At 54.0% G+C, this 27614-nt stretch overlaps 1 protein-coding gene across 5 annotated transcripts in view; it reads right to left on the bottom strand.

Annotated features, from left to right (window-relative positions):
• Nucleotides 1–27614, bottom strand: part of gse1b (Gse1 coiled-coil protein b) — a 182242-nt gene that overhangs the window by 103750 nt on the left and 50878 nt on the right. For all 5 annotated transcript variants that reach the window (XM_072718375.1, XM_072718374.1, XM_023810576.2 and 2 more), the window contains one exon: nt 20067–20244. In XM_072718375.1, coding sequence (XP_072574476.1) covers nt 20067–20244 — 178 coding nt within the window. The remainder of the gene's footprint in view (nt 1–20066; nt 20245–27614) is intronic.

Below are 27614 nucleotides of genomic sequence, written 5' to 3' on the forward strand. Positions count from 1 at the left end.
ATCTCTGGAGGGGTCGGAGGCCAATTTCCCAGTTGCTAACTTCCCGGGGGCTCTGGGCCCCAGCCCCAACCCCCAGCCCCCACCACCATGCCCCCAGCCATATGCAAGACAAGCTAAGCTAACATAAGGGATTCTTTACCGCGGCTCTTAGGGGAATTAGGATTACACTAACAAATCTTAACCTCCTTAACATGCGGGATCCCGTCGACAGAAGGCAGGCGGTCCCACACTCACTCCCAGGAAAACCGTCCGGAAAACCAGTCACTCCGGTGCTCCATGCGCTGCAGTGTGGAAAGAGAGCAGCTTTGACTCCGGGTAGAAGACGAGTGTGTTCTCTGACCTCTCCAACATCGCGTTAAAGGAAAATACAATGAAAACAGCGATCAGTGCCTTGTCTGGAGGTAGAGGAGAAGCAGTGGGGCGCTGCAGACTACAGAGCCCAGAAAATGTCAGGCAGGGAGGGAGTGTGGCGGTTAAACACGGAGAGACTGCGGCTCGCAGACATGAATGCAGCTGCGGAGATCTCACATCACTGTCAGCCGGAGCGAAAGAGTAGCAGTTTAAAACAGAGATATAAAAATAAACTAAACAGAAATAAAAAGCCAGTGATGGCGTTTCTCTGCTCCCTTTTCCCTGCGACTCAAACGGCAACACGTTCTGGAAATGAGGCACTTAGCCAGCATCCTCTGCCCGCCCGGCTGCCACGGAGGGGCCAGGTAGCTCTCACAGGAGTGGGTCCCTGCCGGGGATCCCCAAGTGGGCTCCTGTCCAGGGAGAAGGAGGCTTACCTGGAGCCTCAGTCCCCATTCGTCACAGATACGCGCTTGACATCGGCGCGTGGAGCCAAAGTCATTATCGGCTTTGCCCAGATGCTGTTTATTCAGTGAGGGCCGGACACACACACACACACACACACACACACACACATCCACACGCACACACACACACAATCACTGAGGGCCGGACATGCTAAACCATTGTACCAACTTATAACAACAATAAGATGTTGTAAAGATGTTTTAAGATGTTTTCACAAACCCAGGTCCCCAACCACTATGCCACCTATGGACCCCTGTAACCAGATCAGTGCTCCTGCACCCAGGCCCCACCCCCCCGCCACCGCCGAGGATCTACACTCTGCAGCACATATCAGCCAGCAGTGCGGGGGAGGGGGTAGCTGGGGGCAGGTGCCTGTTACGCTGGGGGCCATGCGATGTGTGTGTGGCCGGTAAGAGCAGACCGCACTCGAAGATGAAGGGCGGGGAGGGAGGCCTGTTTGGGCTCGGCCCTCTTCAGGCAGCCTGCCATATGAATAATGACATTTAAATGCAAATCGCCCGCTTTGAACATTCGCATTCATGTCTAAAGGCATTAATTAAACAAACCCTTTTAGGCTGGAGAAGCTTGAAGCAGAGGCGCTGGGTCCCACAAGAAGACAAACACACACCGACACTCTTCTCATCAGCTGCCTGCTCACTACTGCGTGTGTGCAGACCACGGTCGTGCAATTTCAGGCCCCACATGGATCCACGACATATGCATGCAAGTACACTCCCAGCCACTAGAGGTCCTCGTCATCGTTCCATCTGCAGCTTCTTAGCCCCACCCATCACTGGGCATGAACACGCCAATGAGCAGCGCCATCTGAATCCACCCCGGCCTTATTAGCATGTTCTCCAAGATCTGAGCACTCGGTGAATCGGCAGCGAGCTTCCCTGACAGGCTTTGATGGCACTTTGCTGCCGGTGCGCGGAAGCCGGGATGACAGGAGCTTCAAAGCGCTCCTCTCGCAATTCGCCCAGAAGCTCACCGGGGGGCGCCGGACGGCACAATCTACCCCTTCCTGTCGGATAGCAAGAGGCCATGGCGTGACCTAGAAAATGACAAAAACGACAAAAACGACTGCCTTTGATGTAAAGCTCTCTGCCAGAGTCATGTTTTCACCGAAATCACATAATGACACGGGTTCGCAGTGCCACATCGCAGTGCAGTGTCTGCAGTGATATTTCCGGCGCGCTACCCGATCAATCAGCCACAGAACATGGCGGGACCAACAACGGCTTCCGGCTCAGGAGATCTGTCTAGCGGACTTAGAAGGGATCCTATGCAGTGCCCTTATTTGCCCTTCGGCACAACACGGGCTTCTCCCTAAAAGGAAGCAGAAGAGCCCCCTGGTGGAGCAAGGGGGTGGGGCACCGGTGCGAGAGCAGTTTGATTCTCACTTGGAAGACCATCTCGGTCTTTAAAGGCCGTTGGCTCATTCTAATTGAGTGAACGCCCCCCCCCCTCCCGGGCACCGGGGGCCACACGCTTCGCCCCTGACAGACACACATCCCTGTCGTCCCCCCCCCCCCCCCCTCCCGGGCACCGGGGGCCACACGCTTCGCCCCTGACAGACACACATCCCTGCCGTCCCCCCCCCCCCCCCCTCCCGGGCACCGGGGCCACACGCTTCGCTCCTGACAGAAACACATCCCTGCCGTCAAACAGCAAAGTGACTGACATACCTCCATTCGAGAGCATCATAAAATAAAATTGTAGTTGAGAGGGAAGAGGAAAGGTGTGGGGGGGGGAGAGGATAAAACAGAGAGAACATCTCACCTTCAGCACAGAGGCAAGGGGTCATAAATTTTAAAAATGCATATTTAATGTCCCGCTGTGCTTAGTGGGCCGGCCAGCGCTGTGGTACAGTAGTGCCGCCCGTTACTCCATCCTTCATGTGAATTTATGTGAGCAGATTCCTTACAAAGTCGGGGCCCTGGCCCATGCTCAGCCGGGGGAGCCGGGGACAGCGCCCCCCGCCAGTAAAACCATCACATGCATGCTCATGCCCCAGCGCCGCTTAAGGGGGGGCCGCCTCGGGCCATTAAGATATCAGGTTTCCGGGGCTGTGCGTGTGCGCCCCCCCCACCTCCCTGCCCCACTCAGAAGCCGCCATAGGAGTGGTGCCGCTTACTACACACAGCATTGTTTCCCAATCCGGTCCTTGGGGACCCGCAGACATTCCACGTTTTTGCTCTCTTCCAGCTCCCTACAGGGGAGCAAAAATGTGGACTGTCTGGCAGGGAGCTGGGATGGAGCAAAAATGTGGACCGTCTCTAAGTCCCCAGGGACTGGAGTGACGAAATGGGAGAGTGCGCTGGGCGGGTGCAGGGCCCGCCGAAGAGGGGCCTGTGACCTCGAAATGGCAGATAACCTTTAAAAAATGACTGCCCCCCCTTAACATCCCTGGATTCTCTGCCAAAGACCATTAATCACACAGGGGGAGCGCCACAGACACTCTCATGTGACCGAAAACACAAAGTAGGAATGTCTCCGGAGACGTGACCTTTGACCCCATCCTGAGGTGGCGGGGTGGGGGCAAGGGTAACAGGGGCGTGCCATTGAAGCGCAGGGGGGGCGCAGCCGTGGGGGATAATGGCTACAATGGGAGAGGAAGCTGTTTTCAGCACATAGAGGTCACCCGCTTCACTTCTTTCTTCTGTCTAACAGCATCCCTGAGTGCCCCCCCACCCCTCCCCCCTCCAGCAGCTCTGACACCTGGCTGCCCCCCCATGTGAACCTGCTCTGCTGGGGCTGGCCAACGTGACAGTAGCTGGACAGTGGTGACACCCAGAGGTGAAGCCCCCATCGTCAATTCACCTGCAGGGGGCGCTGTCCGGCTTGAGAGGCAGAATCATTGTGACTCCTGGGAGAGATCCGGCTCAGATATACTGATATAAATATACACGTGGTCTGCCCCCCCCCCCCCCCCCATGCCAGCCTGAGGCACACAGCAGTAAAACTGCTTACATGAATCTCCCTTGTCTGGCGCGTGGTGACCCCCCAACACGACACCTCCTTCACATGCACTTCATTTTGCTGCATCGATCCCTTCTGGTCGTTTCCTTAATCACTCAGTGCCACATCTCCAAGCTTCAAGGATCTGTTCACTATCCCACTATTGTGATTTTTAATCCACCCAGCTGTTAAATTTTAAACAGCCCCCCTCCCTTTCACAGAACAATGCACTAATTAACGGAGGCTCTTGTCCCTGCACCACAGGGCACATGTTTGCCCCCCCCCTCCTGGACCTCTAACAAGTCCTCTGCTGGACCTGCGGGGGTCACAGCCTCGTCCTGAGTCTGCCACTCCCTGGGTCCCCATGGTGGAGGGAGGAGAACAGACACCATGACAACACAAAGGACCTTCTGCACGGACCGGAACATGCACGTCATGCATGCAAGGACTCAGGAGGCACAAAGGAGAGTCAAAGCAAAGGCAAAACACCCTTTAATGTTTTATTAAAAATCTACGCTCATTATATATCCATAATGCAGGCAGAAATGTTGCTGGATTTATCAGTTCTAAAGGTGGAAGACACATCTTCAGGTATTCTGAAAAAAAAATTCTAAACACCATAAATCTAACAAACAAAAATCATGAGCAAAATAAAAAAAATGTTAACCTTTATGACTTCTCAAGTTCTCCCCAGGCTTTCCCAGCATCCTCAGATGCTATTGCCTCTGTTTGTGTTTTATTCCTCTCACAAAGAGCAGCCAGACACAGAGGAATTCATCAAGCTATTCGGCTAAAGACGGAAAAACTCAGAGCAAATACGAGAAGAAGGAATGGCCGTCTGTAACACCAAAATGTGGATGAACTGCTTCAGAAAACACCGCAGACAAACAGTGCAAGAAAACCAACAAAAACAGGCTGTGTCTGTAAAAAATTCAATAAATGCTGTAAATGCCAACTGAGCACAGAATGGGCAACCCTGCGGGCCTGAGCAAACCTGCGGGCGTGTTGGTGTTCACACAGAGCACGGGAAGACAGGGGCGCCATGCTGAACATGCCCTGAAGCTCATCTACAGCATGAATACTTCATTCATTAAGCTGACGATCGGTACCAGCAGGTACTGGCCGGTGGAAGGCGTAAAAACCGGCCCAAACGCTTCAGGTTTGATATTATTTTTCTGTCCAGAAATGTCACATTTAAATTTTTTTTTCACCAATGTACTCAATGACAAAGCAAGACACCACTGATGATCAATCTGGAAGCACTGCATCCTAGACAAGGCACAAGGTCGCTGCCGGCAGCGTGACGTAAGGGGACCTGCCTTCCCAGGTTGGCTATCAGCTACCTAAAAACACGTCGCTGCGTGTCCAGTGGGTGGGGGGGGCTGGGGGGGGGGGGATTAGGGGACCGGGGGAGCCCCTTGCCAATAAGTCCCGCCCACACCCACCCCACACCTGTCGGCCGTCGCTTTCCCACCTTCCCACCTCAACTTCAAAAGCCAACGATCCAGCAATGTGGTAAAGATAACGGACGTGTGGAATGAAAAGTGGGCTTCCCCAGGAAACGCCACACCCTGGGGGTGTCTCCTGAAAGGGGAGGGGTCGCCTTGACCGAGTCGTCCCTGCTGTGAGGGTCCCGCTTTGGGGCAAGGGGGCTGACACTCAGGCAGGACACGCGAGTGTTAAGCGCCATTAAATCTGCTCCTTCCTGGACAGTGAACCCACAGAGCTGCTTAAGGAGCAGAATCTCCAAAAACAGGACCAAGGCCCAGCAGGGAAATATGCTTTGCATGCAGAAACACACTGACAGCAGGCGCAAGACGAAACCAGGGCGACACTGAGCTCCATGGCACACAGTGACGGCCCCAGAACCACATGCGTGTACATACAAATCAGACATGGCCCAGAGCCAGGCCAGGCGGCCCTGTGCGTGGGACTGGCATGTCCTCTCGTGTTGGTGTCGGTCCCTGTGGGTACGCTGGCTCCTGGCCCGGTCCATGTTCACGCCTCTGTGTCTAGGAGGCATCCTTCCCTGTGCTTCCTGAGCGTGCAGCCTCCGCCCCATCCCCCCCCTGGCCAGATTAGCATCCACTAAACATTAATAGAGGGATGAGACCTTGCTGAAAGACAGTTACCTTCAGTAGATTCTGACCTTCAGACAGAGGTGGACATTTCAGGTCCAGGAAGTAAAAATCCAGGCCAAGATTTTGTTTCAACCAACCAGATGAGTAAGGAGTCACAGTCACAGAGTACTCAACTAGCTGGTTGAAACAAAATCTTGGTCTGGATTTTTACTTCCTGGACCTGAAATGGCCACCTCTGCCTACAGCCCTGCCCCCCTGCCCCACAGTCAGAGATGGCCGACACATGATGGCATGTCAGTATGTTCAAAGTATATTTTAAAAAATCTGAGCGTGAACCAGCGCCACCTGCAGGACGCAGGCAGCATGTTTCTTACCTTCTCAATGTTATGTGTTCAGTTAAACCGGGGGGGGGGGGGGGATGGCACATTCGGAACACCGGCGGTGAAACTGCCGGACCTCGAGACGTATGGGTACAGCGAACGAGCTGATCTGTCTTTATCCCGGCAGCCCATCAGAATCAGACCGACAGCAGAGCTTCCTTTGGAGAGGCGGATCGGAGAGTGAGGGGCCACGCGGTCAGAGGTCAGGGTCTCTGTTTGACAGCCGTGGTGCCGCAGCCGCCTTCGCCTAACGCACGTTACGCACACGGCCTTCGGACTGAAGGGGCTGCATCTGCTGCTTCCTGAAAGCCTACTTCAGCTTTTAAGCACTTTCTTAAGCAAACACTCAAGGCCCCCACAGGCTGATTAATGTGCTTCTTGTGCAAAAAGGGACCGCAGAAGTGTTTCTGAGCTGGGGGGGGCGCAAGGTTCCTCCACAGGAGACCTCCAAGCTGAGGTCACCTTCCGGGGGCCAGATAACGTAACGAGCGACATAAACAAGGCCTGTGGTGTCAGGAGGAGTCCGGGGAACCGGGTCAGAGCTCAGGTCCAGGAGGAGCTTCTGCTGTGAGGGAGGGGGGAGTGGATGCTTTTTCTGACAGCCATTTTGAAAATATGAAAATGAAATCCCTTCACTTAAAGGTCCGCCTTCCCTCATCTTGTCTTTATCTTCTACAAACCCCGGGAGGCAGAGCTGTCCTCTGCTCTCCACAAATACGGCCTGCTGACTGCGCCTCTCATCTCTCTAGTCCCACCTTTCCGGCACTCAGCCATTGGCCAGTCAACCATGACTGACAGGGACACGCACCTCTCCTCTGCAGGAGCACAATAATAGCTCTGTGGATTAAAACATGCAGCCGGCTGCACTCGTGTCGCGTGAGAGCGTGAGGGAAGAGTTCGGGGGCTCCGTGCAAAAGGCCCAGCGCACAGAATAATTCCTTGTGTGATGGGCGCACCCTCAAAGCTCTCCCCCCTTATCTTCCTCCCAGGATGCGCTAAGGGCTCCTTTCCCATGATCCCTGGGCAGCCCGTCACCTGGGAGGTGGCCGCCGTCCGCCCCTGTGCCGCTGAGGTCATCCCTCCTCCCATCTGGTCCCCGTTAGCCGACGCGGAGCCAGCCAGCTCCTCGGAACGCTGAGTGTCGGCCGATGTCAGGATCAATTCCCCGTGATGTTCTGCAGGACCCAGGCACCCGCACAGCCAGACTAAACGGTGATTCTATCAAAGAGCTGCATGCAGGAACAGTCCACTCCTCAGATTACATTCAACTTTAGGGTCAAATTATCCCCCGGTGAATCTGTGCGATCAAATGCACAGCAGCAGCGGTCATGCTCACAAGAGAAAATGAATAGATTTTTTTTTTTTTTTTTTTTTTTACAAGGAGTCCATTAGAGCGTGCTGTGTGCATCGCTGACACCTGGGGGGTGGGGGTGGAATGGCACGCACATAACACTTAACTTATTGTTAAATTATAAATCACTTTGACCGGGTTGAATTATTCAGTAGCAAATATCATTTAACACGAGGAGCCATGAGTGAAGGAGATGCAATATGCGGAGTCAAGAGTGTGTGATTACAGGGGGGCGACGCACTCGATCAGCCAGTGCTGAGGAATTCGGACCCGACCGCACCGGGGCAGCGGCTCAGGTGGCCGTGTAACCGCAGATGGGCGGGCCGGGTGGAAGGGCCAGGCCCCCGGGGCTTCCTCCTCTAGCCAAACACAGGCTCTCTGACTGCTGACTGGGAGTGCCGCGTCCTTATATGGAAAGTCTGTGACCAAACCCACCATCTCCCCCCTGTGGTCGGGAGATGAACTGCGCACTGAGTCCATCTGGTGAGTGCATTTGAAAAAACAGATGTCGTGACTTTTCGTGATTGTGCTGAAGGTGTGGGGCATTACTGGAGTAAACACTGTATCACCAAATCACCATCTCAGATCAAAAATTCACCATTTTCTTCTGCGAGCCCTGAACTTCACAATGGACTGCGCTATCTGTTCAAGCTGTTTTGCACGACTGTATGCAGACAAAGTCAAACAATGGAGGTCAGATCTGATGCACCTCGACTGAACGCGAATGAGGAGCTCCTGCAGAAGGAGCAGGTCACGCTACAAGAATGAAAATAAGCACTTTAAATAACACCCACCTCTTAAAAAAGTCATACCTTTGTCACACCTGTTTTCCTTAGAATAGGGCTGCATAGCAGGTAAGCAAACACTGCAGTTCACCTGCGCAAATTTGCACTAGGGAGGGAGGGGGGGGGGCGGGTGGGAGGGGCTACAGGCATATGATGAGGAAGTGAGGGAAAGTGGGGGGTTTTCCCTTCTGCTGCTTTGTCAGGCAAGAAACAATTAATAAACACAACTATACATACACACACATACACACGCACACACACAGGTTCATAATTATTAATTTCTATGGGGAAAACTCTAATCCCAACATGACGACCTTAACCCCTACCCAGCCCTAACCCTAACCATAAGTAACCAAACAAAACATGAGACTTTTTTTAGTCTTCTGAATGCATTAACAGATTTTTGTAGGGACCTGAAAAATGGTCCCCACAATGTAATATAAACCTAACCCCCCCACACACACACACACACAGACATACACACACACACATACACACACACACACACACACACACACACAGACATACACACACACACATACACACACACACACACAGAAAACCCAACACCTGTTCCACCTGCTGCAAAGCAACATTCACAGTGGGGGTGGGACGAGAGGGGATACAGATGCCACTATCACACCCCCCCATACACCCCCCCAGCTATGTTGGCAGGTTGTCAATCGCTGAAAAAGAACGACGCGAGGTGGGGGGTAGGGCAGAGGTTGTGTGCAGGACAACAGAACTGAAAGTGGGACGATGAGGCCTGCATAAGGACTCCCCCTACTGAGGCTTCTGTGATAATTACCCAGCATTCACCATTAGCCGGGAGGAGGAAGCGGGACCGAAAGCGCGACGTGTGCTGCTCCCCCTGGAGGCGTACATGGGAAAGCACATAGCGGAGCAGTCCACCCACAATGTTTGCCGGAGAGTGTCAAGCGGCACCCAGAGCAAGGCGTGCGGGACCCCGGCACAGGTTTGGCTCGCGTGTCACCGTGGCGACCTCACAGGTTTGGCTTGCGTGTCACCGTGGCGACCTCACAGGTTTGGCTCGCGTGTCACCGTGGCGACCCCACAGGTTCGGATTCGAAGGCACGCCAATCCACGCTGCCCATCTCGCAGATGACCACTTGCCCGTTCGGCATGCGGGATTCCCAGGGTACGACGGGAAAACGGCAAGGTGGGCGAGCCAGGCTGATGCCACCCTGCACCGCTGGGTGTGCAGGATGTCGCTGTGGAGACAGACATCTGCTGGACCTTGGCGATGTGGTTTGAAAGCCCCCGGGCTCCCTGTCAGATGCCACGTGGGGAATCAGATCTCCCTCTCACCTCCTCTCACCTCCTCTCACCGAACCAGAGCCGCCTGCACCTGAATAGGCTATTTTAAGCGCTCCCTGATAACAGGCGTCCTTGGAAACAGTGCCAGCGACGCGTGTCCGAGGGCTGCGAACAGCCGCCCTCCCGGCCGTCAACCCACAGGCGCCGCTGTCGTGTCCTCACCGAGCTGGAGGTGATATTACCGCTGCCGCTGGACATTTAGGGTTACCATAGCGACGTAACAGCGGGCGACCCCGAACGTGTTACTGCACAGTGTTTATGGCAACTACGGCAATACTGCACTCTAACGCTTATGCCGAGTTTCTGTGGCCATATTACCAGGAGGCGTTCTTGCTGATTTCGGCATCTGAAAGCGGAAATGAGGAAGCCTTGTGTGTATATGTGTGTGCCGGGCTCGGATCATGAAAGCCGGGCTCGGATCCTGAAAGCCGGGCTCGGATCCTGAAAGCCGGGCTCGGATCATGAAAGCCGGGCTCGGATCCTGAAAGCCGGGCTCGGATCATGAAAGCCTGGGCTGCAAACCCATGAGGTGAAGAGCCTTCAGGAGTCTGCCATCTGTGATTCTCAGAGAAGATCCAAAGAGGGTCCATCCACCCACTGCACCACCTACCTCAACGTTCTGCTATATTTTACCCACAAAAAAACAGCTGCCAACAAGGCCGTCCTCACTCATAACAGCCATCAAAACATGGGAGCATCTGTCAGCCCCGATATTGCACTGACTGGGGGAATGTTTCTGATCCGATGGTTAACATGAGTCATAACCTAACCTAGTTCCGATCCACCTTTCACCCAGTCAATCCTCTGCATATTACTCATAGTCAACCTTAACCATGACTGATTCACTGTATTTATGCTGATCAAAATTTCTAAGATTCATATAGCAAATAGAACATTTAGCTGAAATTAGTATGCAAACAAGCAAAGACTACAATATTAAACAAATGAGAGCCGTCAAGTCAAAAAGGCACATGACGTATTTATATTCCCTGTGCAACTTTCATAAGCATTAAAGGCTCATTTGGAAATTATTCACAGGTGACTGGATTCACAAGGTTTTGACTGCTGGCTAGTCCATCTCTGAAGGGATTCTGGGATTTCAGAGGAAATGTGGTGATTTCCAGTCTTGGGGGTTTACTGGGTGGTAGACAAATGAGGTGCAGAAATGAGCCGACTGTCAGGCCACCGTCACAGGACTCGGTCTCGCGTTGCTCTGGACAGAAGCTTGCCAGGGAAATTGCACGTTAAGCGCTTGCCTCAGCCACTTCAGCGGAGCACTTCCCGGAAGACATGTGGCTGGCAGTTTATCAGGGAAGAGGCAGAGCACTGTCTGTTTTATCGGGGAGCGTCATAGGAGCCACGTCTATGCAAGCACACTAACAGGCAGTGTTCAGGCCACCCGTGCTGATGTCCTCACACTAACAGGCAGTGTTCAGGCCACCCGTGCTGATGTCCTCACACTAACAGGCAGTGTTCAGGCCACCCGTGCTGATGTCCTCACACTAACAGGCAGTGTTCAGGCCACCCGTGCTGATGTCCTCACACTAACAGGCAATGTTCAGGCCACCCGTGCTGATGTCCTCACACTAACAGGCAGTGTTCAGGCCACCCGTGCTGATGTCCTCACACTAACAGGCAATGTTCAGGCCACCCGTGCTGATGTCCTCACACTAACAGGCAGTGTTCAGGCCACCCGTGCTGATGTCCTCACACTAACAGGCAGTGTTCAGGCCACCCGTGCTGATGTCCTCACACTAACAGGCAGTGTTCAGGCCACCCGTGCTGATGTCCTCACACTAACAGGCAGTGTTCAGGCCACCCGTGCTGAGGCCCCTGGCTCCTTAGGAGGGGATGTTAGAGCCCTGAGCAACAGAATCAAGCATGAGCACTTTAGACCTGCTCAAGAACTAAGCAAGAAGAGCCAAAGGCAAGAGTCACATGACCGACTGTAAGGGGGGAGGAGGGAAAGCGTGTAACTCGACCGGGCCTTTGATCCAATATCAATTGATGAGGCTTAGGCTTTATTACTGCCATGCAACATTACCCCTTGTCAATGCAATCACCCATAAATCCCTCCTTCAATCTCAAATATCAAGCAGAGCTACAGACACGATTAAAAATCAATTTACAGCACAGTGAACGCCGCAAATAAGCGTGAAGCCAAGACTGGACTGTGGGGAGGCCACGTGGCACTCGGGCAGACGGGCAAGCTCCACTCGCAGCCTCGCCTGTGGACCGTCATCGCACCCGCGGCCTGGGAAATGGCAAGGAGATGAGACATTGCAGAAGATGCAGTGGACCACTGTGTACGGCACAGACTTGAAATTACCGTGATTTAAGCGAGCACTTCAGACGCTGCAAACAGCGCAGGGCCACATGTGCAGCCACAACAAACGAGAGAAAGTATCGGATGACAGCATGGCATGGCTGCCGCAAAGGATGCTGGGAAATCGCTGGGATGAAATCATAATGAGCCAGCAAGGCAGTAAAGCAGCACTCATCAAACCAGGAAGTACCTCTTTGGAAAGGGCTGTTTGTCAAAAGCTGTTTGTTTTTATTCTATAAGAGATAAAGGAAAAATCCCACACAATGCTGGGTGGATCAAGCGGTGATCTAATCTAATTTATATCCATCAGGCTGAAATCAGCGGTGTCTTAAAGCCCACAATGCATCCTGATTAATGCCCCAAACGTACTGAAGACCATGAAAATACCAAAACACACACACACTAAGTGAGTTCAAGGTCAGCCTGGACCACACTGAATGGCAGGGTCTCTCAACATCTGCACGGCATATATTCAAGGTAACGGAGCGTGGTGATGACCAAGGAGACAGGTGCCACATTGTCCTGCATATCAGAATCCGTCTCCTGCTGGAATCTGCCACCTACTGTCCACATCGCTCCTCTCTGAGACAGACACTGCTGTCATTGTCTTCCTGGCCTCACCATATGCACACACACAGACGGTCTCTACGTGACCAGCGATGCTTGTCCAGAAGACAGATTAAAGTACAAAGCAATCCTCTGATAGCTCTGTGGGTGTGACTGTAATGAGAGTTGCTGCTGTCGCAGTTTCAGGCTGTGTGTGTGTGTCTGTGGATGAGTGTGTGTGTGTCTGTGGATGAGTGTGTGTGTCTGTGTGTGTGTGTGTCTGTGTGTGTGTGTGTCTGTGGATGTGTGTTTGTGTGTGTGTGTGATCAGTGTATGTAGACCGCAGGGAGGATAGGGAACTGCATCGTTCTGTAACACCCAGACCTTCGTTCAGTCAGGACAAGCAAGCGTGCATCTATTGGAGAACGTACTCTAAAATCCAACATTACCTCCATTAAAAAATAAACAAATCAAAAACACACGATCAACACCGTGTGAGCAATATCCACACGGGGAAGCGGGCCAAGGCAAATAGGTCCTGCTTCTGACATAACCCAGCACTCCCCGGAATACACCCGCAGGTCATCCCCTTTATCATGAACACGCCATCTGGTCGCCGGGACGACAGCACCGGCAGGTTCCGAGACCCAGGTTCCGGGGCACGGAGCTTCGGACCGAAGGCACACGTGGAGACGGTGACGGCAAGGAAGCAGAAGTGTAAATACCGGCCCGGGGGTGACAAAATCTCATGAGGGGAGACAAAAAAACTGCGAAGGGTTTGCTGACTTCCCACTTCCTTTATCTGGGTATCAGTATGACACAGATGCTGTAAATGTGCTGGCAGTACTGCACTGACCGCAGCCGCTGCGAGGGCGTCAATCTGGAGCTGCCACGCAGGGCCTCGGAGTCCACCTCCGGCTCTGTGGCGCTCCCTCTGGAAGAAGGGGAGCCAAAACGGGGCCACACCCACCGCTGTTTAGGAGACCGGCCTTGTGTATGAACACGCACACAGATGCGGACGCGAGCCTGTCATGCCGGAAAAGGGGCAGAGGAGGCGGGGCTTGTAGTATCACGGAGGCGAATAAAGAGGCCCCACGGTGACGACTGACTCAGAGAGCCGAACCCCACCGAGCTCTAGGTGCAGCTGATGTGGCTGATTTCTCTGCAGCTGGTAGCGTGCTGAGGTCACAGGTGAGCGTTAAATGCTGCGCGATTGGCTCCCAGGATGCACATGGTCACGCCTCTTTCACAGAATCTGATCACTCCCCCTTGGCTGTGTCAGCATTCATTGGCAAATGTTTTGCAAGCCGCACTAGGTGCGTACTCTCCCCCCAGGAACTCGACCCTCCCTCTCCCTTCATCTCAGACAAGTGCATTTGTCCCTTCACCAACCTGGGGGGGGTGAGTGTTCCAGATGGCATGTCTGACTGGGCTGAGCGTTGCGTTTGAGGTGCGTGTCATATTGCCCTGTGCATGTTATGCCCCCAAGGTGTCGCAAGCGGGCGCAGATAGCGCGCAGATAGCGCGAAGAAACCCGCAGACTCATGTGATGCTGCGATAAACCGTTTCCACGGCAGCAAGACTCCCAGCCTGTCCTGGTGCATGCAAAGCGTTCCCTCCAATCCTGGCATGTCCGATTACAGGATCAGAGGATCCTGCGACCTTCGACTCAAGGGGGAACCTGTTAGTTCAGAACGCGCGGGATCTGGAACAGCGCCCCGAAATTCCATTCCCCATCACCGGGGGGAGCTCACGATTGCGGCAGAGGCAAGAAGCAACGGGCAGATGACAGCACGACGATGGGCAGGGATGCGCCGCTCGATACGGGCTGCATGAAATCCGGCTCTGGCAGCATTCGCGTGGGTCTGCGGTGTCAGGAGGCCAGATTACACTCAACAACGGAGTCCGGAATGTTCTCTGGGAGCAGCGAACAAAGCGGCGAGCTTTGGGGCCCACCAGCTGACGCAGACAAGCCTGTCAAATGAGCTGCATGTCAAAGCCCCAACCGCAGAGCCTGCGGGAAAGGTGCTGCTGCCCTGGTGCAGCCGCCCGCTTCATTAAATTCGGGGGTGTCGTTAACCTGGGCCCTTTCGGGGGGTATTAGCCAGAGCTCTCTAGTTGGCAACCCTCAGTGAGCGGCTCCCCTCTTTAGCTGGGCACAGGCCGGTGATTCTGTACGGTCTCCCTTGTGAAGCAGGCAACCCTCCGTCGAACGCAAACCGAATCAACACCGTAGCCATTCTGAAGGGCCGCATGCGCCTCCCTGCCGGTGCCTCCCTGCCATCTGCGTGCCCAGACGCCAGGAGCGGGGCCTCGCTTCAGGGCCAAGGTGAGCGCTCTGGCACAAAACAGCCAGGACCGCCCCCCCCCCCCCCCCCAAGAGGGGGTCCAGGCAGAATGGCGGGGAGCGGAAGGGCGGCGGCGCGCCCTGAAGGAGAGCCATCACGATGACCTCAGTTCAGGACTGGGGCGCTTTATGAGTAACTGCGCCTCCCCCAACTCCGCGGGAAGGAGCTCTGGCTGCCGTCTTGTTACTGTTCCTGCATCCAAGACCAATAAAAGCTCCCCCACCCATCCCGCGGGGGCTCTAACAGCCCAGGCGTCCTGCCCAAGCCACTGTCTCCTCACTAATTCCCCCTGCCCCGGAGCCACGGCTCTCCGTCTTACTGACTCCTCATAACAATGCCCCCCCCCCACTTCTCCACGGAAAAACAACAGCTCAGCTCGGATATTTTCTCTCGCTCGCGTTCCTGTTCGGAAGGAGTGCCTGTCAGCTACAGTGGAAAATGTGGGCACCGCAGTGGAACTCTGCCAAGACAACAGTGCGGGAGGGGGGCAGCTCAGCAGGACCCAGTGCCCCCCCCACGCACACCTCAAACGGTATCACTCCTCCTCCCTCACACCAAGGGGTCCTGCACCATGAGTGTGCCATCCCTGGAGTCTCCACGGGTGGGGGGCTGGGGGGGGCTTTTATCAGGCCCGAAACAGTGTGGTTAGGCTCTATTCTGCAGCTTAAAAATCACACCAGGGTATTCCTGGCCCACAGTATCTGCCACCAGCCCTGGAGGCTCATGGATCTTCATAAAAGCAGGAGCAACATGAAGGAAATCCAGCGTAAAAGGGCCAGTCAGCCAGTCAGCCAGAAATCAGGCTGATTAGCGAGGCTGCGGAGGCCCAGCAGCGGGCACAGGCCCGGTGCAGCTCAGGAAGCCCCGTCTCTTATAGCGGGCATCACAGATCCGTGGTCTCTGGGGCGACATGCCGCTCACTGGGCGACACTGCCAGCGTCTAACAGCACTCCCCAGCTGCACTAGCCTCGCTGCTAAGGGGCTTTCCGGGACAGATAAGGAGGAACAGGCGTGTGAATCCGCAAGGTTACTCTCATGCTGCTCTCCTGACGGCACCTGACGGAGTACGTGGCACACGGCCATCGGAGCGACACGCCGGAAGCAGACAGCATCACGTGACAGGAAGCGGCAGCGGGGTCGGGGTCGGGCTGTCTCACCGGAGCGTCTCCTGAAGGCGTCCATCGGGAGCCCCCACGCGGCGTGAGAATATCCCTCCCTCTCTGGCCCGCTGGCTGCCTCGCTGACTGACGCACGGAGCCTGGGCTCGGATTGACTCTCCGCCACATGCACTTCCTTCCTGTTCCGTGGCCCGACCTGGTGCCCCAAGCTGCACTGCTTCCTCCCTCCCACCCCACCGTGCAGAGCTCTGGAGAGATGCCAGTCGGTTGAACCTCCTGCCCTGGGGACGGGGGGGGGGGGGGGGGTGCTTTCTGTCTCTAAGGCAGCAGTGCAGCAGTGCAGCAGTACAGTGCTCTCTGACCGCGGGATCCAGCTGCTGGAACGCCAGTGCGGGGTAAGGCTGTCACTGCGGCGCCCTCTCCTGCCGACATGCGCTACTGCAGACCGATACATGGAACCCAAAACAAGCCCAGTGATCTCTCACAGCCAGGAGGCTGCTTGAATTAAGTGGCTAAAGGGGGCTAAAGGGGCCCTGGACCTGACCCACCCCCCACAACGCGATTCCACGCCTCCTGAGACTCTGCCCTCTGCCCTCTGCCCTCTGACGACAGACACACAGACGCACGCCGGCTGTGGTGAGAAATCTGGGGGGTGAGTAGAAAAGGTCAGGGCTATGGTTACTGACTAATGCTAGAGTCACAGACCACGGCGCTGCTCTTCATGTGAAATCTCACATCTTCACGCTGGTCTGCTTGCATGGCCTCACTCTGTCAATGGAAAGGAAGCTGTCAGAGTCTGGGCCCTGGGGGGGTGACGGGCCAATCAGAAGCGAGCCCCCGATGACAGCCTGTTACTTCCTCGGTCTGGGTCTGCAGCCTGACAGGGCAGACATCAAGCTCACCAATAGAGTGTACGCACACACACACACACACACACAGGCACACATACACACACACACACACATTTATCATTCAGATAAATAGCACAGGCTGCTTGGAAAATACAATGTCTCCCCTCCCTCATTGGACCCACACCCTTGGGGTTTGCATCACTGGAACTGGGCAGGGCATACAGAACCCCCCCCCCCCCCAGATCTGGCCCACACTCCCCCTGCTGGAAGATCCATAAACGAATGCAGCTCTTAACGGCCAGAAGAGCTGTCACATTACCACAGCATCCACCTTTATAATGACAGACGACACATAATGAAGCGGATGCACTGTGAGCAGGGCCCTTACTAAGGCACACTAAATGAGCTGATTTCATTCCATTTTCCTGACCTCCTCACATTTAATTACCTGAGCTAAAGGTCCTACAATCTATGCTAATGATGTAGCCCAGATTGCCACATTCAGTAAGCCGGCCCACTCACCTCCTGCTAAGGTCACGCTGAGTTTTAAGCAAAAAAACTTGCATTTTCAGGAAAGGAGCCAAACACCATGATTGGCATGTATTCCTGATACCGCCACCTGCAGTCACCCTCCGGCATTACGGCCGTGTGCGTTCACACATGTGACACCTCAGATATGCCCAAAGGCAGTAGCGCAGGAAGTAGGAGAGCTGTGGGCCCCTCTTGTCTGTTTCGTTAAAGGAAAATAGTGCTATGTAGTTCTTGCACTTTGATTGGATTGTTTCCTTGATTGAAAGACTCATCCAGCTGTTTCACATTACCGTTAGTGACACATGCATGATTATAGGAGACTGACCAATCAGCACACAGCAAGAACTCAGTGCTTAAGTGAAATCCAGGTCCTTTTAATTGAAATAGTAATTTACAAATCCTGTCCTAGCTCAGTGTCCTCCCTGATATGAATTATCTGGTCACCCTACACTGTCTCAAAGTGCTTTATATAGTCCCCACCCAAAGCCCCCAGAGAGCAAACCAGAGGCGACAGTCACGTGGAAAAGCTCCCTGACTCCATGAGACAAAAGAACTTCAGTAAAGTTTATTGGTCGTTCCGACTTTCAGCTCCCTGAGCTCAAAATGCCTTCCTGCTCCTATATCCAAAGGTGCCTGACAAAAAAGTCATACAGACTGAAACTAGCTCTGAGCCAACGTCCAGCAGTCCGTGTCGCAGCGTAATCTGCGTCGTCCAGGTAATGAGGCTGGTGAATTTAGTGCACCAGCCTAGCAGATATTGTCTCTGACTTGCAGTTGGAGGGGGGGCGTGAAGATGCATTATACTGATGCATCCATGTGATTGCAAACGCAGGTCAGGTGAAGCCTGGGGAGATGCTTTCCGGAGCGTTCTCCAGGCTGGGGGGTGCAGCGGTGCTGTACTTTGCTGCTCCAAAGTGATAACACGCTGGCTTAGGCGACACAGGAGTGGTGTGTGGATGGTGGTGGGGTCCTCACTGACCCGCAGGCATTTTAATTAGCATCTGAGCTGCACTCGAAACAGCAGCTAAGGAAGATTACTACGGAGCTGCTCTCTTCAGAAAAGTAATTAGACGTGGGAATGGATGAAGATCATAACAGCACACAGCTTCACCATCTGAGCGCTCGGTTCTGCTCAGACGGCACGGTGCCGCAGAAGATTGCCTGAAGTGGATCCAGCCGTCAGGAGACTGCCAAAGGCGCCCGCCACTTCACCCTCCCAAGAAAGGCTGCCATCTTCTCGGCAGCAAATGTCACTCTCGGATCACTCACGCTTGGTCCTCACCCAATCGCCAGTTGTAGACCATACACCCCTGAGCTGGAATCATCGACAGCCTGCAGTTCAATTGGTCAGCAGATTGTTGTTGGTTCAGATCCCTTGACTAGTGATTGATGACTTGTACCTTTGAGTAAGTTTTTCAGCTGATAAACACCAATGTAGGTGTTGTATCATTTAGAATAGAACTGTGATACTTTATTGACCCCCCTGGGGAAATTTTCTTTTCGCCCCCTAGTAAGCGCAAGCTCTGGGGCACAGGGTCAGCCAGTGTGCAGCACCCCATGAACACCTGGGGGTCAAGGGCCTTTCTCAGGGGCCCAATGGTGCCATCAGTCTGGCAAAATTGGGATTTGAGCTGCCACTCTTTCTGTCGCCAACCCACTGAGCTACACAAGTCAAGTCATTTCTGAAACACACTGACAGACAGGACTTGGAAACAGAAACCTGGTATTAAATGGAAACTAAGTGAGAGGCCGAACGACCTTGTCACTGAACTGAAAGTTCCTGCTCTTTCTGGGCACCGTCTGTTGGTCTGATGTCCACTAAGATCCAGGCAGCTCTCAGCAGCTCTCGCTCTCACTTACGCTAGAGGATGATGCCCACATATCATACTGCATGATTCACGGTGATACAGCCGCATGCGCCAACCCTGTGGGCCAGATCAAGGCCTGCTTGGTAAACATCAGTTCACGCAGCATGTTTATTTTATAAACGACATCTGAAGGCTGAGATGAAACTCGTCCTATAGGGAACTTCATCCTCCCCATGGCCGTTTTCCAGTGCCGACGCAGCGCGGGGAGGATTACGCTCCTCTGTGTCTCCACTCGGAGCACTAAGGCCCCAGAGAAAGGTGGGGAAGCCATCTGGTGATTAAGGACTATTAATAACGCAGCGAGGCCCGAGGAGAAGCCACAGACGTGACAGAGATGCTGAGCAGTGTCGCTACGGAGACAGTGGTACAGTAAAGCGAGGCTATCTGAAAACACAACACCGTGATCTCTTTTCATAACATGAAATCGTATTATCGAAGGGTCTGTAATAGATCACGCATTGGGGGCAGGGGGTCATCATAAATTATTAACGATGTGCATCAATACATGGACAGGTGATACTAGCATTGAATCAATATAAAAAATATAAAAACTCTAAATATTTAAAAAAAATCCAGTCATTCGTCTTAGGGACTTGACCAATCCTTTCACCTGGCTTACTGGCTCGACCAATCATATCACTTGGCTTGCTGACTCAACCAATTACATGACTAGCCCTGGTGACTCTCATGGCCTACAGTATTCTAATTCTGGAAAACGCTGGGTGAGCACAGAAGAACACAATGACAGTGTCGGGGGACTCACTGGAAGGTGGCCGGTCCGCTCTGTCGGTCTCTGAGACACTGTGTGCAGAAGGGGCGGAGCTGACTCCTGTCAGGGAGGCGTGGCCTTCCTCACGGGTCCCTCCCACTGCGCTGGGCTGTGGGGCAGAGTCTGAGGTCTTGCTGCAGCCAGCCACTGGTTCTGGTGCTAAGGAGGAGTGCTGTGGACACAGAGGCAGCCGCTGTTACTACAGATCCCTCCATATCATGACAGAGTCCGCAGCAATTAGACACATGGATCAGCCATGAACATTCAGAGGGACCAATAGGAGGCGGTATTTAGAATAACGCATTCACCCATTTATATAGCTAGGAACAGTCCATAACATGTGAAAGTGGTGTTCAGGGACAGCTGTGTCGCTGAACACATGTACAGCTCGCCATAAAACACGCTCATCACCAAACAGCCCGATCCTGACAGACACACAGAGCACACGGACACAGTGGAAACGCGAACAGCCCTTTGTTGTGAAGAGAGGCTCTTAAATGGACAGTGAGCCTCTGAATCTGATAAAAGTCTCACCAGGCTGGACTGTCACCAGACCTCACGGGCAGCGACGGCCCAGAAGCTGCCGGAACCAGACCCAGCGGGACAGACAGACCGAAGACACACTGTCCATAACCGAGAGGGTGAGGGCGTGACGAAACAGGACGGCCTCAGCCTGTTAGAAGCATGGCGTCAGCAGAGGCAGCGTAGGGGATGCGGGGGTGGGACACATATTCAAGAGGGGGATTCAGGAAGAATGGGGGGGTCGCAGGGTGACTATGGAGACTGGAGATACAGGGAGGCAGTCAGGGAAGCGGCCAGAGAGGGGGGAGACAGGCAAGTTAAAAGGGGCTTCGGGTGGCTGCGCTCAGAGGCCAACGGCAGCCTGGCTGACGGCGGCACGGCGCCGGCCCCGGGATCGAGCGGCTGCGGAGGGAACAGGCACACCGCGGCGAGTGGAGTCCGTGCATCACTCATGTCACTCAGAGACCAATGACTGTCATGCTTATCCACACGCCATGCCGGCAATGCAGACCAACACAAGCTCTCTGATTGGCCCGTGGCTGCGTGGCTGTACTTGTTAGCAGCATGTGTGTGTGTTTGTCTGTTTCCGAGGACACCAAAAAGCTTATACCATTGGCCGACACCTCAGTGATATTTAAATCTCCTGCCCCCCCCCCCATCATGTCCCCCTCATCGCCCATGGCTACACAGGGGCAGGAGGAGGGGGCCAGCCAGAAGAGTGGGGCTCCAGGGAGCAGGGATCGGACGCCGTCACTGCGCTCCCACTCGTCATGGAGCCCCGGGGATCAGTGCTTTCTTGCCAGTAGGCGAACTGAAATAATATCAGTCCTGTTTCCAGGAAACAGCCCCATGCCGCATGCAGACGGCACAGATAGATGTCTCACACCTGCCTCCACATTCAAAAAGATGTTTTGCTCTTAAATCTCACTCTGAAAAGCCCCTTTGCATAAAGTTTTTTTTTCCTTCAGCTGCATTGGGCTTCCACCTCGTCTAAACGATCCTCTATACTCTGAACTGGACCGTCTTTACACAGCCAAGACATCCACCTGGACACCACCTCCTGAGAGTGATGTTTATGGGCTGTGAAAACTTCTGGAGCGGTTCTGATCCTACTGTACTGCAACTCCTATCATCTACAAATCCATGTGTCAAGCTCAAAACGACATTCCTACAAGGCAAAATTTACATATCCACAGAGTCCTTAGTGTTATGAAAGTTACCAGATGATCAATGGCGATGATCCAAAAAGGCCGGCTATCAACCATGACCCACAAGCCAGGGCGTGAGGACGTTTGTGCCAAAACTTCATGCCATCATTCGATGGCAGTTGTTAGCACAGTAAACGTGACCTTTACACGCACCTTCCCTTAACTCCGGTAAAGTCAATCTATGGCCGTCTGTTTCCATGACACCGCCTTGGGAGGTCAGAGGTCACGAGTCCTTACTTCATATGCGACAAAATCTGTCTCTCGGTTAAGGACATCCACACATCATTGTACACAGGCCAAGAGGCAGATGACAAGATAAATGAGAACAAGGACGGTGCTACTTAGAGGCCTCGACCAGCGACTGTTGTGCTGTGATGCTGCTGCACCCTGAGACAAGATATATTCATACAGTATCTGTAGTTCACTGCATGGCAGTATTTTAGTTCTGTTTATGCTACAGCAATGCCTAAGCAAACAAACAGTGTAAAATGCACCACAGCGAGATGAGGAAAACGCATTTATTTACACAAAAAAAGCAAGGAACAAATGTGAAATCAACATTTCAGAAACAGTGACAGATCTCAAATTCACCTTGCCACAACAGACATCTGGTGTTTTACACAAAGCGCGCGGAATCCAGAAAATCGCGCGGACGCATCCGGCGAGAGCCAGAGCGGCTCTGCGGAGCGTGGGCGAGGACGAGGCCGCCGCGTTCTCGCCCGGCTCCGGAGCCTTCCAGAAACCCAGAGACGGAGCCCGCCGTTTTCTAAACAGCCAGAGCACTGGCCCCCCAATCGGGGTGTAATTGGTGCTGATCCACCATCTGCCTGGATGCATACAGAGGATTGCTATTAGCCACTGTGCATCTGTCTGCAGTGATGAGTGGCAAGGTGTGTGTTTGTGGGAGAGAGTCTCACCAAACCACTGCCCCGCAGCCCTGCCCTCGGCGCCCGACAAGACATTAGCGGCCGAGTGCAGATTTCTGCACAGATGTGAACGGCCAGTGGGGGGTGATGGCGTTTTATGTCATTAGGGGGCGGGGGGGTCGAGGTGGGGGTGAGGAGAGGCTTAATTACCGCCTGAACACTCGTCCACCTGCCGGCCTGGCCCAGCACTCGTTAGCAGACGGTCTCGCTGCGGTGGGGGGGGCAGAGAGGTGATAACCCTGCAGATGATGCCAACAGAGCGACCAGGAAGCCTCCCGCGTGAACGGCGTGCGGACGAGGTGGGCCGGCAGCCGCTGCGCCTCCATATATGGGCATGGGGGCGGGGCACGGGACCCTGTGGGCGACTCCAGGCAGCAGCTGAGGTGGAGGGTGTTTGCGGGGCGGCCCTGCCGACCCAGACCGGCCGCGCGCCATCTGTCTCTCCCGATGTCTGCGCAAACGAGAGGCGCGGGGGGCGGGGGGGAGGGGGTGCTCGAGCGAGAACGCTCCTGGGGTACTGGCTCTGCCATTTACCGTCGTCTGAAAAACAAAGAGCATTCGGCCCTGTGCCTGCACCTCCTGAAAGCCCCCTCCCCCCTCCCCAATGTGTCCCTGTCCTGCTTCCTCTGTGATTCTCGGCAGCCGCCCCCCCGCCGTTTCTCGGCTCTGTTGACAGACACCTCCCACTGAGACACTTCTGTCCTGTGGGGTGGGGGTGGGGGGCCTTGGCCCCTCCCTCTATCTTCACACCTAAGTAGGACAGCTTAACTGCTCAGTGACACTGCCCTGGCATTAAGGCATGGCGGGCGTAAGGTTCTGGCCGTGCCCCGCTCTCCACCGCCATGCCTGGGGGCTCGCCGCGCCGCCTCCTGTCTCCTGACCCGCGCTCGGACCCACGTGGCAGATGCACGCCCATTCTGTAATGTCACCTGACCATCTGTGTGTCACTGTCTCTCTTGCTCTCTCTCTTTCACCTTTACGCATCATCAGACACCCAGCCCCCGCCATCCCACCCCCCCACTAAAGCCCTGAGACATTAAGCACACACCCACAATTCACAGAAGGCAAATGTGAACACCCTGATCAGCACCACGCTCCAGATCTTCCCAAAAACCCCCTGTGCCTGACTGCTTGGGATGAACAGCCAGCCAGAATAATCAGACATTCGCTATGATGAGCCCCCCCCCACTGCCTCTAAAGGGGAGCAAACTGTCTTCCTTACCCACCACAGCGGGACACTGCCGGCTGTCTGTGTTCTCCTCACTCCTCACGCCCACTTAAGCCCTGGGCAGGCAGGATTGGACAGAACCCCAGCCCCTATCAACAGCCAACCACCACTATGCATGCCACCTTGGCAACCGTTGTCAAGGTGCGCATGATAAAATCTTTTGAACTCCATGTTCATCTGCACACAAACACGGAAGGAAAAACAGTTACTACGCGATTAACGACTCAGCCCCCTCAAATGCCCCCTGGCCACAATGGACGTGCCAGCGGGCCAGTGTGACCGGCGGGGTTTATGACAGGAAGTGAGGTCACTCTCAGTGACACCCACAGAGAGCGCAGTTACTCAACACCACCCTGGCCGGTGACGCAAAACACCGAAGGCAGAGACACAGCATGTTTGATTGATGTTCTCCAGTTACAGGGTAACAAAAAAAAATTTAATGATAACATTTCTGTCCCACCTTCACTGAAGTCACTCTGCCCCTTAAAGCTCAGATCCTTGTGGGCGATTTCCACTGAATCCCCCAACACACACACCCCCACTGCGACCCCTGAACTGCACGTTCAGGCCTGCATTCCTGCATGTTCTCAGCCTGCAGAAGCGTTGAGATGTTCCCTCAATGGGGACCCACCCCAACTGCAGGCCAAAGAGATGATTTCACTGGCCCTGCACCCCTCATACTCACTCTGTGTACATGCCTGCATGCACACATTCTAGACGACCATAACTGATCAGTCAATGTGTGATGCTATCATCTGTTTGCGCACGACAGTGCAGGCTTCGGTTTGTACTTCACGCTCATGTTTAGATGCTATCATATCATTCATGTTTATTTATCGGACACTTAAGTCCAAAGTGGCGTCCGAGTAAGGATCAGAGAGCGGGGGGTCAGCCAGCGGGGGCCAAAGGCTAATGGCGATGCGATCACTCTGCCGGGCAAGGGGTTCAAACCCATGACCTTCTGCACAAGGGCACGTATCCCTACCTTCCCCAAAATAGCAGCACAATCACTCAGCCAGCCAGCCACAGGATCGAACCCACGACCTTCCCGACACGGGTGCAGACATGCAGACCGCTGAGCCACACCCCACTCAGCTAAAGTGCTCGCCTGCTAAAACAAAGAGACCATTACCCTGAAAGCAAGAAAGTCAGATAGGGGAATAGATCTGTCACTCTGCTGAACGGCAAGAAAACAGCATCCCCCCCCCGGCCCCCGGCCCCCGGTGACGACACGCTTAACCCTGAATAATAAGAGAGGTGCCGGGAGCAGAATCCCCTCCTACACAGAAATGCTCCCCGAGACTCCGCCCCCTCCATCACACACAGCCCCATGGATACCTCCTGCTACCTCTTCCTGCGGCACCATGGAGACCAGCTCAGTGAAGAGATGGGGGGGGGGGCAGTGAGAAAGGGGGGGGGGCTTCTCCCCTAACAGCGCTAACACAACGGCCCGCGACGGTGATTACATGACTCCTGGCCAGCCGCTGGCTTCGGGGCCGCCCCCGGGGGCCGGCCGCCGGCCGCCGTAATGAGGTGTCGCTCTCGATCAGGGCCGCGGCTGAATGAGATTAACGAAGTGTGCAGGCGAGGCGCGGGGGTCCTCTATCACCCAGCGAGCACCCATTAGCCGCAGAGGGAGGGAGGGAGGAGAGAAGGCGGCTAATTGAAACATTATGTAGAACAATGGCAGGGGCCCCCAGGTGTGGTCGCTTCAGCCGGATGGTGCATTGCCGCAGGGGGGGGGGGCGCAGGACACTCATCAGGAGGACAACATGGGCATGTTTCATACTGGTCAGACTGTTATTTACCACCATATCACCACACTACCATCAAAACCCCAGCAGTGGGCGGGGGTGTGGAGGAGACACACAAGGATACAGGAAACCTGGAACCCGGAGGTGAGCAGGGTCCCCCAGCCGGGATTAACCAATAACCAGTTACCAGTAGAAACCGGGTTAAACTAGTCTGGTTGGTGGAGCACCACAAACCCATCCGCTCTGGATTTGGACGTCTTGGTTCCCCCACCAGGATCTGCCAGCCTGTGATTTGATGGCGCCGGGAAAGTAAGAGGCGATGTCAGGGGGGGGGGCGGTGACAGAGGGAGATGGCGGCTCCGCGCCAGACCGTGCCGTGCCGTCCCTGCCGAGCGATCATGCATAGCCATGACAGCTGCCACTCTCAGAGGTTAAGACCATGCCACTGACGACCGGTCCCCACAACAACGAGGAGGGGTGCAGATCGAAGGCAGCCCTGCCTGATAAGACCCCGATTTATCTCCCAAAAATAAAACTGCTTGTATAATTAGCGAACAGTCAGTGAGGTATTAAAGGTGAACCTGTGTGTTTATGAGCAAAGCTTTTGTTTTAAACAAAACATACTGGAATGAGCTGTTACTGTAAAGATTTGTTACTCGCATGAATTTCAGATTCATTCCCGACATGGGTATTAATGTACACAGCTTGTTAAGGCGGGTATTCAAACAGCACAAGCTCCAATACCCGTTATGGGTATTGATGTACACAGCTTGTTAAGACGGGTATTCAAACAGCACAAGCTCCAATACCCGATATGGGTATTGATGTACACAGCTTGTTAAGGCGGGTATTAAAACAGCACAAGCTCCAATACCCGATATGGGTATTAATGTACACAGCTTGTTAAGATGGGTATTCAAACAGCACAAGCTCCAATACCCGATATGGGTATTGATGTACACAGCTTGTTAAGGCGGGTATTAAAACAGCACAAGCTCCAATACCCGATATGGGTATTCATGTACACAGCTTGTTAAGGTGGGTATTCAAACAGCACAAGCTCCAATACCCGATATGGGTATTGATGTACACAGCTTGTTAAGATGGGTATTCAAACAGCACAAGCTCCAATACCCGATATGGGTATTAATGTACGCAGCTTGTTAAGGCGGGTATTCAAACAGCACAAGCTCCAATACCCGATATGGGTATTGATGTACACAGCTTGTTAAGGCGGGTATTAAAACAGCACAAGCTCCAATACCCGATATGGGTATTGATGTACACAACTTGTTAAGGCAGGTATTCAAACAGCACAAGCTCCAATACCCGATATGGGTATTGATGTACACAGCTTGTTAAGACGGGTATTCAAACAGCACAAGCTCCAATACCCGATATGGGTATTAATGTACACAGTTTGTTAAGACGGGTATTCAAACAGCACAAGCTCCAATACCCAGGCATGGATGTAGCTCTGAGAAGGAAGAGCTGCTCCATATTTTATCAGCACCTAAGAACAAATTCTGGGAAACAAATCGAGTGCAAACTGCATCTCATTAAGGAGATCAGCATGAAGAGAGCCGGTCCCATGCTGGCTTGGACAGAGCAGCGAAGGCCTGTGTACTTCAGTCTCGCATTTGAAGAGCGGACCGTCCCACGGTCACATGACCGTCACACGGTCACATGACTCTCACAGTCACGTGACACCCAGCATGGCATCTCCCAGCTGCTTACTTGAGAGCTGTGATTTTATGTCACATCAAAGTGTCACCACAGGACTACAGTGACAGGAACTGCTGCCGCTTTGTCACACAGCAGCCGATTTTGCCGTCACTGCCGTAAATCTGTCTCTGGGGGGGGCACTGGGGGGGTCACGTCTTGATGGAGGGTCATCGTCATTA

Source organism: Paramormyrops kingsleyae, chromosome 11 (genome assembly GCF_048594095.1).
Source record: "Paramormyrops kingsleyae isolate MSU_618 chromosome 11, PKINGS_0.4, whole genome shotgun sequence".
NCBI classification, from domain to species: domain Eukaryota; kingdom Metazoa; phylum Chordata; class Actinopteri; order Osteoglossiformes; family Mormyridae; genus Paramormyrops; species Paramormyrops kingsleyae.